Source organism: Pavona decussata, unplaced genomic scaffold (assembly GCF_977016875.1).
Source record: "Pavona decussata unplaced genomic scaffold, jaPavDecu1.1 SCAFFOLD_4, whole genome shotgun sequence".
In the NCBI taxonomy this organism is placed as follows: domain Eukaryota; kingdom Metazoa; phylum Cnidaria; class Anthozoa; order Scleractinia; family Agariciidae; genus Pavona; species Pavona decussata.
The window spans coordinates 117,612-128,304 of NW_028145428.1; the positions used below are offsets into that span (position 1 = coordinate 117,612).

Here is a 10,693-nt window from a genome sequence, read left to right on the forward strand (position 1 = left end):
TTTCACGTCTATAACTCTCGTTTAATGAAACAAATCAGTGAAATACAAGTTTTCTGATGAACAAATCATAACCAACACAAAGTGACTTCAAACTTGCAAACGGTTTACAGCGTGCAAATCTAAAATGCTAAAAAAATTAAAAAGAATAGCGCCTGCTTTAAAAAGCAAGCCTGTGGATTAAATTTCTTGAAAAGACCCTTTCTTGATAAGTCTCAGGACTTGGTGCGTGCTTTAGTTGTGTGCTATTGCATTGCATTTTCCTTGTGGCTTCAATTGACTACAACTACCACAACCCTTATCTTTTTTGTTTCCTCGTGCTAATTAGAGCTATTGTTGTTCATTCCTTACCGGAGTTTACAAAATTTGTAGTCAAGTGGCACCATCATGATAATGGTTTATTCTAAGCCTCAACTGTACACAAGGCAAACCCCAAGGTGGAAAAAAAAGAGATCTCAAGTTTGCTTCTTCACAAGTATATACTGATCATAGCCTTGGACAAACTGATATTTTGGGGATTTTGAAATCTAGGTAACAACATGCCACTTTCAAGAAAAGTAAACAAGTTATATAAAGTAGGAAACAGAATTTCTCTTACTGAAAACTGCAATAGTGTGGATCTCAGTTTAAGTGCTTACTAAACAAAATAACTGTTAATTTGTTCTTATTTTGCACAATGATTCAACTCATGTGGGCCTTAATTAGAGTAAGGTCGCCTTCCTGGGCTATCACGCCGTGGTGACAATGAGCGACCACGCTGTGCTAATGGAGAGCGAGAGTGACGTCCTCTGTTAACAGGTGAGCGTGATCTTCTTGGCGAACGGGATCTGGACCTGCTTTATAAACAGAGAAATCCTTGTCAGACTCCTTAAAAATAACATGTGCATACCAAAATCATTATTACAGAGAATTTTTGTGAGCGTAAATTAAGCAGCTACCTTGGACGGCGTTGTGGTGACAATGAACGAGACGCTCTTCGAGTCCGGCCCCTCTGCAAAATGAATGGAGAAATTAGCAAAACTGTAAAAACTAGTTCTTCTGTGACAGATGCCACAGTCTTCTAAGTAACAACTGTTTTGTGAACTCCAAAACTACATTCCAACATTGATAGACTATGTTGAAAACGAATGGGCTTAGACAGGTCCATAAATTAGCTTGAGCCTTTTTATCCAAAAATTACTACAGTTATGGATGAGGGGGGTAGCTTGATCCAAAGGCACTGAGCACAAAAATGTTATTAAGGGGTGCATGGAATAAGGCCCTAAGTGCTTTTTGGTGTGAGGTAAAATTCTCCTTTTGTTTCACAAGTGAATACAAGGCAATTTGAAAGGAGAATCTAGCAATTTATCAGAAGTCGCTTAGGGCTCTTTTTCCAGGCACCCCTTATTTATTGTTGCCATTAGCAGTAGGCTCCATTTCAGCCACTCAATTAGACCCTGTTTTCATTGAGCCTATATTTTGTATGTTAACAGTGAATTCAAGATAACTGAGATTGAGATTGCTCACAGTAAGTGACTGAAAAAATTAACAGTAGGTAAAACAAAACAAAAAAAAAAACAAAAAAAAAAAAACAGGTTTCAGCTTGGCAAAGAAGGGGTTCCAAAATAGCAGGGAATTGGATTTGGTTTAATGCTGCAAGAAGGAAGGTTTAGCTGCTGCTTATCACCTAAAAGAAAAACTTTTGTACTCAGGTTTATAAGAGGAAACTATTGATAAATTTTATGTACATGTTTGTCTGGACATAACAAACCTCTGTAAGCCTTATGCGCTTTCCCAGCAACTCAGTCCCATCCAGACGCTTCAGGGCTCTTTGCATGTCATTCAAGCTGGCAAATTCAACAACCCTGAAAATAATATAACAGAGATACATAACCCTCATAAAACAGAGAACATCAAAGTCAAGTGAAAGATTTGATAAACTTTGGGCTATTTCAAGTCAAAACAAAAACATCTCAATATTTTCACCCAGATAATTTATACATGAATTCAGATACATGGAATCCCTCAACTGGTTTTTAATAGGAAGTTTTTAAGAGGTTTCAGAAGAGTAGATGTTAATAGGAAGTTTTTAAGAGGTTTCAGAAGAGTAGATGTAAAAGGACAATGAATGTTGTGCTGCTAGCACTAATGACACTGATGATGCATCATAGAATCAACTCCGCAGTGTATGTTGCAGTGTTATGTGAAGCCACATATTTCCCACTGAGTGTTAGCCCTGGTAAAGAAATGGGAGACCACATGTGAAAAGAAAAATCCTTTCACCTCGGCGCAATTGAACCAAGGAATTCAATGCTCAAAAGAAAACAGCACTTCTTAAATTATAGTACGACGCGCCTTACTGTGGCCACCCAACAAACTTTTTCCACAAGTTAGCCATCAGGATACGCCAATTTCACTATTAACAGTGTAACAGTGACACCTCCTTGCATATCCATTTATTCTTTACTGGTATATTATGAACTCAACATGACCAGCTCCCAGTTGGCTTGATAGCTCAGTTGGTAGAGCACTGCACCGGCATCGCAGAGGTCATGGGTTCAAATCCCGTTCAAGCCTGAATTTTTTTCAGGTTTTTCACAACAATCTGGTTGCGTTTATAACTGCAAGAACCTTTTCTTCTATTTAAATACTAGTGATTTCAATATGAAAGTGGGTGCTGGCGAAGGGGGATAAAATTGTGGAGATTTAATTAAACAGTGAATGGGTTTGGAAAAGGGGGTCGACTTTGAGGGTAGGGAGAGTAGGTTTCAGTTGGATGAGTTGTAAAAATCATGACTACAGCAAGCATTAGTTTTGATCAAAGGCTCCTGTGAGCCAACTCGTGAATGCAGATGACACATAGTAATTGAAATTTAGACGGCTACGGAAACTTCCTTGAAAGCTAAAAGAAATTATATCTTTGCCCGATTATGTAACGAAAAATAACCATTCTTGTACTATAAAAATGATTGTCAAACTGTTCTCTACAGATTTAATAAGATTATTTTGATGCGCCGATTAAAAAAAAAAAATCACGTCTCTTTTTTTTTTTCAAAGTTCATAGAAGCACGCCATGTGCGGCTACGTCATGCAAATTCGTGTCCCCGATAGTCCGGGGCTACTGGATTTTGCGATCGGGCTAGTGGATTCTGACCATCACTTGCCCGGCAAGTGAAGTTTTTTTGGGAATTAAAATTACAAAATCACTGTAGGGCAAGCCGATCTCACAAAGGGAAATATGTTCAACAAAGTATCGCATTACATTTCATGCCCGACATAAATGCGTGAAATTTTTCCTTTGGAGTTCAGTCCACGCAATCGTCAAGTAAAAATAATGAAGTATGACAAGCTCTTGCTAAATAAGAATTATTTATCGACCGCGTCCTTTTGCTTTCCCATAAATTACCAGTTGTAAATTTCGAAAATGAAACATTTTTTCCCTTTGAAACCTCTATGAAAGCTGACAAGATCTTAAAGTGTTCATTTGCATAATTTTGTTTACGACGTCAATGATGCGTGACATGGCACGTTCCACTTTCGCGTGAAAACTGACAAATTAAATTATTTTTTAATTAAATTATTTCTAAATTAAATTATTTTTAATTCTTCAAAGAAACCGCACTCCGTAGAAAAAAACGAAAAAATCCTATAACTTTGCTCAGATTCAACGAAAAATCTCCATTCTTACACTAAAATGATTGTCAAATTATTCTCTACAGAATGAATGAGAGAATTCTGACGCGTCGTGAAACAAATTTTCACGTTTTTTTTTTTTTCACTAATTGAGTTTACGACACCGGACTTTCTGAAAAACTGAAAAAACTTGAAACTTTGCTCAGATTGAACGAAAAATCTCCATTCTTGCACTAAATGATCGTCAAATTATTCTCTACATATTGAATAAGAATTTCCTGATGCGCCATGAACAACAAATGTTCGCGTGTTTTTTTCCACTAATTGAATTTAAAACTCATTCACTGCGCACGCCCGAAAGTTAACGACAAAACCGACTGATCGACTGATCGACCGACCAAGTCGAGAGTCAGCTATCGCTATAACTCGTTCATTGCGCATGCGCGCATTCACGAGTTAAAAATGGGTCATGGCAGGTTTAGTGATTTGTATAACCCACATTGGGGAAGAAATGTTGAAAACGCTTCTTTTTTTTGGGGTGGGGGTGTTGGTAAAGTGGACGGATCAGCCGCCTCAAACGGCACAGATTTTGAATTATTTGCCTCCACGAGCAAAGAACTCGAGTGAAAGTGCAACGAGTCGTTTGATTTCAGAGTGAAGCAATCATCTGATTTCACAGTTGCACAGTTCGCTTCGACGAGCGATCGACATGTTTTCAATTCTTTTGCCTCAACGGACACACTTACGGACCGAAAGAGCATGACTCAACGGTCGAATTATCCTGCACAAACTCCACAGATTTTGAATGATTGGGCTCCACGGGCGAAGAACTCGTGTGAAAGTACAACGAGTCCTTTGATTTCACAGTTGAGTGGTTCGCAGACTTTGAATTATTAGCCTTGACGGTATTTTTTCTATTTGCTGTCTTTATTTGCTTCTGTAATCATTCATCAAGGTCACGAACGGAAAGAGATCAATTTGTGTTTGGCTGCTTTTATAGATCCGCCGCTTGAGAATTGAGATCACTTTCCACGGGAAAATTTTACCACCGTCTTACGCACAGACAGTTTCGAGGCGCAGTTGACTTTGCCATAAAACAAATAGGTAAGTATTTCTAAATATTTTTATTTGTTAGATGTCTTCATTTGCTTGTGAATATTCATCAAGGTCAAGAAACGGATCAATGATGAATCCCGTGGAAAGTGATATCTTTCCGTTCGTGACCTTTTCTGCGCCCTGCCTTGATGAATGATTACAAAAGCAAACGTCAACTGCACCTCGTAACCGAAAGCATCTGACAGCGTGCGATTCTCAAGTGCAAAAGTGAGGTGTGCATCCCGGATTGTATGTCAGCCATGTGATTTGCGCATGACTGTCGTCTCAACCATCCCGAATGATGCTCTACTGCGCAAGCTTCGAGTCTTACATCCGACAAAATTTTGGATTTTTTCCCCTATTGACAAGAATAGTGTGCTGTCTCGCTAACGCTCGCCAGCAATAACTTATCGACCAGACCTTAAATAGCTCGTTATATTTTCCCTAAGGCAGTGGCAGTAACAACTTACCCTTCTCCGATTCTATCTCTGTGGCACTGTGTGAATGTCACTTCCCCTGCTTGTCGCATGTAATCTTTGAGATCCTGTCATGGAAAAATACAGATTTTAAAAATTATTGTTCCCTACAAGTTTTATGCCAAAGTACCCCTCCTAATACATAAAATATCTTACCACATGCGACAAGAACACTGGTTAGTAACACAATACCATAATGCAATTTTTTTTTTAAATGCCTCATTCCAGAAAGTTGTACCATAATTTCCCAACCACAAGTGGCTGATGGCTATCTACAGTCTATGTATAAATACACTAAAGTTATTCAACGTATCTACAGTCAGTCTTTCAGAGCATATAGAAGTTACAGCTGTATAACACAGCTTACAGTGTATGCTAAGAAAATTAAAATTGCAATAAGAAGACCTACAGCTTTTTGAAGTCCATAATCTTCAATGGAGTATGTATTACTAGCTTGGACTGTCTAGCATACAGTATCAAAACAATTCTCAATAATGCATAATGTGGACACCCTTTATACTAGAAAACACTCCCATTCATAAGGCTAAAGGGAAATAGCCTTCCCCACCTCCTGAATATGCTTAAATTGTATACAAAGCTACTAACAAGCCATGAAACACGACAAATGGCGCCTATTAACACATTTTTTAAACACAAAATCATAGCAGCTTAGCCATCATTAGACCAACACCAGGATCTACTATTGAAATTCTTGTCCCAATCTTTAAACTAAAATTCATGTATCTCTAATGGTGATTTTTATTTTTCGCATTCTCTGTCACTGACACAAAATGTTTTTAAAGACCAGTTACACAACAAACCTCCCAAATTGAGTACAGTACTCTCTATCCTACATGCACTTTTTCTTCTAACAATTGTTTGGCCCATTAGAACTTTCATGAAAAGGAAGCTTCAGCCACTCTAAGCAAAGGAACATGTGCTTAGATTTCCATTATTTTCTTGTTTTTCATAGATGCCAATTTCCCCCTTTCATAATTAAGCAGACTTGTATAGACCCTGCTTGAGCAATCCCCATTGGATTTGATTCTGAAGTTATTCAATAAAATTGAAGCACATGTATGGTCAGGTCAAAAGTCACATCCTTTCACTTAGCAATTTTAGGCTCATAAAACACTGATACTTGTATTTTCTAAGGTGTTATAAATCACAAATAAAGTAGCTAGGCTCTGCTCAGTTGTCAAGAATTAAATACAGGTAAGTAATGGTTAAACAGTAAAGAACATTATAATCCCATGGGATAAAAAAGAAAATACAAATTAATAGTCTGTACTGCACACAACCTTACCTTTCCAAAACTATCTATTTAGACCAAGACCAAAGATGTGCTACCATATTTGGGAACTTAAACCCAGTGGATTACCAAGGAGTTCATGCCACACAGAATGCCAGCTCAGCTTGCAAAACCGATATCGATGAATGTGCCAAAAGTGTAGTAGAGTAAACAGGGCCACTCACCAAGATACCATATCAGGAATCGAATGATCTACACAATCTTAGGGGCGGCAAGCCAAGTGCCATATTTTTGCCACAGCCATTAATTTTCCCTTTCTAACGCACAGACCAGGTTAGAAACCAGGCAATGATTTCTGCCTAAACCAAGCTCCCATAAAGTACCTTACCACTACTGTAGCTAAAGATGAGAGAAATGCAAGCAAAGGATTTCAAGTTACTAAGAATAAATCTACTTTACCACAGATCACTTCAATAATACAAGAACTTCTCATAGCTTCACCAGATATTAAACAATTAATTTCAGGAAAGGTAGTTATTCTATTAAAGTGATAAATTTACTTATTTACTTACTAAAAAATTGGGGAAAATCATTTAATAATGTTAAACACTTGGCAGGAGGAAAGAAGATGATTATTGTGAAACCTAAATAGAATGAAAATGCATCAGATTCCCACAGTGTGTGTGTGTGTGTTGGACAGAGGGGTATTCCTCTAAAGCTATCACCTCCATGGGGATGGGTATTGAAGCTGTTGTCTAGACAATGTAGTTGCTGTTTGAAGAAACAACAAGACCCATATTTCTGCTCAAATCTAGGTTAACCTCATGTACAGGTGTAAGATAGTCTTGTAATGACAGCAAATTGTGTCTCGCAAGGAATACATGTACAAGAAGATTGCTAACTTAATTTTTCTGCATTACTGTATTCATTGGTCTGAGAGGAATGGGGATGAGATGTTAGATGAAAATGATAGAAATAAAATAAATGTCAGAGTGGAATGAATGTATGTTTGAAGAAAGAGACCTGTCTCAAAAGAGGGCTGGAAAGTCAAACATTTTGCGGCATATGGATCTTACAAACAAGTTAGAAATCCTAAAGACTAAGATGGACACATAGAGCAGTGATGCATAAATGGCATACTGCATATACAGTAGGAAACTTGTAACAGTACATTGTTACAGTAATCCACCATTACATCCAGCTGTTGGAATTCTCACCTGCCAACTTGCACGCGACGATAAATTCTCTACGATCAACTTGAACTCTGTGTTATATGGAGCACCATATCTAACGGAGATAAACATACAGTAAATATAGTAAATAAAACTAAAACAAGAATGAGGCCATATCAAGCAAACATGCATCCACACATTTGCTAGGGAGGAGGGGTTACATGATGAGGGTTGCAAACAAATTGTGCAGCTTTGAAAATTGCCACTTTTAGATGATACTAAATATACCATACCAACCTGTCTCTGAACCGGAATCCACCACTTCTTCTCATTCCGCTCCCTCCTCCTCCTCCTCCTCCGCCACCACCACCCCCTCCACTTCTTGAGGTTGGACGGGCATGTTCCACTGTTATTCTAAGAATGAACAATGTGTACGAAAGGCATGACTAATCAGTGATAAATGATGTCAATAAATAATCTATAGGTTTTCAATGGGTAATTCGCTGATTAGTCATTGATATATTATTGCCAATGATCAATGAATAATCAAAGACAAAACCGTCATTTTTGTGTCCTTTTGATTGATTAATCAAAGTTTCAATTGTCAAACATAACAACATTTTGGACAATGCTGACAATGTTGTTCTCCTGAACTAAAAAAAACCCCACAAAATCATACATGTGACGTTCAATTTGTTTTCTTTTTTCACATTCAATTATAATACTAGGTATTGTAATAAATTGTTATTTTGTAACGCCACACAGGAAAACAAACATTAACGCTTATCCATTTGAACAGGTAAAAATAAATGGATAACAGATGGAAAACAGGTGTTCTTGGAAGGTGTTGTAATGCTTTTCATAGTCATTTGAACAGGTAACAAAATTTTTGGTTACCAAGACATTGGAAATACTTTCGTGAAAGGACTGCTTGTTTATACAATGTAGGGGTAGAGACGAGGAGAAAATACACAACACTACTTCATAGTGAGTTTAATATGAGAGAAATTAAACTTAATTTATTCAAACTGCATATTTCTTATGGACCATGGAGTGAGGTCATATTTCATATGTAGCCACACGATGGCATTGATGAGTAATCAATGCAATATTGATAACTAATCAATAACATCAATAACTAATAATATTGATGGATTAAAATTTTGTGGCCTTCCAATAATTTATTTTACAATAACTGTCCAAATTCCCGTGCGCTGATTGGCTCGTAGTTATTGTCTATAAGAGTACAGACAATAAAAATGATGTCAGGTGTAGCGCGCGCGCTTTCTCAACGAAAAAAAAATAGCCAATTCCACCCGTCCTTTTTCCATGTTATTGTAAAAAACAAATCAACGGCAGTTTTCTATGGTCTATACTCTAATAGACCATAAAATGACGCCATAAAATGTCCAAAACTTGGCAGTGATTCCACTTGAGTTTTGAACATTTTTGACGTCATTTTATGGTCTATAAGAGTATAGACCATAAAAAAACTGCCGTCGATTTGTTAATTAGCCAACAATCAGTCATAGACCATTGGCAATAATCAATGAATAATCAGCTGATTACCCATCAATAATTATTATTACTCATCAATGCCAATGATGTCATTGATGAGTTCTGTCTGTTTTTTATGCAGAAATTTCCTAACACAATCTTTACAAAATCATTTGGCAGAGTTAGTGGTTTAATCTTCACTATTTTGCATTTTCCTCTTTCTTCCACATTTACCAACTCTAAATCAAGCAGACTGAAATGCCCTGAGAGAAATAAACAACTACTCATAGTTGAACCTGTCTTAGTCATCTGATCCTGGATCTAAAGAATGGGAGCTCCAGTGATCAGGTTACCAATAAGATGAAGGGATAACAAAAAAATGAATTGAAAGAACCTGTACATGTAATACATTATTTACTGTTGAGTATACCTTTCTCCCATCAATTCCTTGTGGTTCATTTCATAAACAGCATCATCGGCATCTTTGTAATCTTGAAATTCCTAATAAGGTTGAGATAAAATGACAATAATATAAAGGTGAAACTTCCAATACTGTCAAACATCCCAATCTGACTATGTACATTCATCCTGACCTTGGAATACATTAAATCATATTATACAATGAACTGTGTAAAACTCGCGTTTTGATTGGTCTAGAGGAGTGTGCGATTAGAGTATAGACGCATGATTGACGTCATCAAGTGGTGTGACCGGCGCACGTGATCAGAGTCTAGAGTCCAGCCAGAGCGACTGGTCAACAAAGTTTTGCAAACTGTTTTTGCGAGTAGCGGACAAATACAGGCAAATTTCCTCAGGAAAGGAAAACTGTTCAATAAAAAATTGGACAAAGACCGTTGAGAGTGACCTCAAGCAGGATAGGAAAGCTAGAACTTTGTTGTGACATGAAAAGGAAGCAAATATTTGTCGAAATATGTCGCCGATAGAAATCCGGTAATGGCGAGCAATCGATTACAAATCGCAGTGAAGCGACTTACATGCTGTAATATTTTGAGGTCAGGAGATGTTGATAACTTTCAATCAATTTCACTGCTATGAGACCTTTGCTCAAAGTCAAAACTTACTTGCTCCTTATAAGGTATGACAAGTTTGACTAAAAGAAGATCTTTGCCACGTGAATATCAATTTTCGAAATACATGTAGCAGAGAAACTGATGGTGATACCATGCACGTACGCATGTGACCTTGCAACTTCTAAGGTTTTATGAACACTTTTGTAACCACACGTTTCAAGTTGTATTTAAAACAACAAAAGCACCCTTTCTAATATTCTTTGACAGCATCGAGTGCAAAGCATTCAACAATTTGCTAAAAATTTAAGCGTAAGAAGTCAATGTAAACAGGCTTACCACAAAACCAAACCCATTCTTTAAATTGATCTCTCGTATACGTCCAAACCCACGAAAAAACTTCTCGACGTCTTTTTCTTTAATATCGCGAGGTAGGCGACCGAGGAAAACCCTTGGAGCTCTGTCTCTGCTCATTGTAGCGAAAATTATTTCGAAATAAAAGGACGCTCCCGAGCAAGAAGTCAATGGAGGAAGGACGAGGAAGATGCTATCCCGTCAGGCCTT

The 10,693-nt window shown here is 37.4% G+C and overlaps 1 protein-coding gene across 2 annotated transcripts; it reads right to left on the minus strand.

The window, feature by feature from the left end:
• On the minus strand, window positions 1-10,678 carry LOC146489600 (serine/arginine-rich splicing factor 6-like). Of its 2 annotated transcripts, none has more exons than XM_085103442.1 (8): window positions 10,469-10,678; window positions 9,532-9,602; window positions 7,902-8,018; window positions 7,650-7,719; window positions 5,175-5,248; window positions 1,748-1,841; window positions 936-988; window positions 1-830 (listed from the first exon to the last, which is right to left on the minus strand). In XM_085103442.1, exons 1-8 carry the CDS (start codon window positions 10,601-10,603, stop codon window positions 695-697), a joined length of 750 nt encoding a protein of 249 aa, XP_084959568.1. In that variant the 5' UTR covers window positions 10,604-10,678; the 3' UTR covers window positions 1-694. The 2 variants fall into 2 exon arrangements, with proteins under 2 accessions (XP_084959568.1, XP_084959559.1); XM_085103433.1 differs by having other exon boundaries at window positions 1-833.
• Between the last annotated feature and the right edge of the window lie 15 nt (window positions 10,679-10,693).

Excerpts from the sequence above, each read along its gene's own strand:
- LOC146489600 (XM_085103433.1), bottom strand. The coding sequence starts at position 10,603 with ATGAGCAGAGACAGAGCTCCAAGGGTTTTCCTCGGTCGCCTACCTCGC. Across the intron at positions 9,603-10,468 it reads AGAATGGGTTTGGTTTTGTG|GAATTTCAAGATTACAAAGA; the intron begins GTAAGCCTGTTT and ends CAACCTTATTAG. Across the intron at positions 989-1,747 it reads AGCGCATAAGGCTTACAGAG|AGGGGCCGGACTCGAAGAGC; the intron begins GTTTGTTATGTC and ends TTCATTTTGCAG.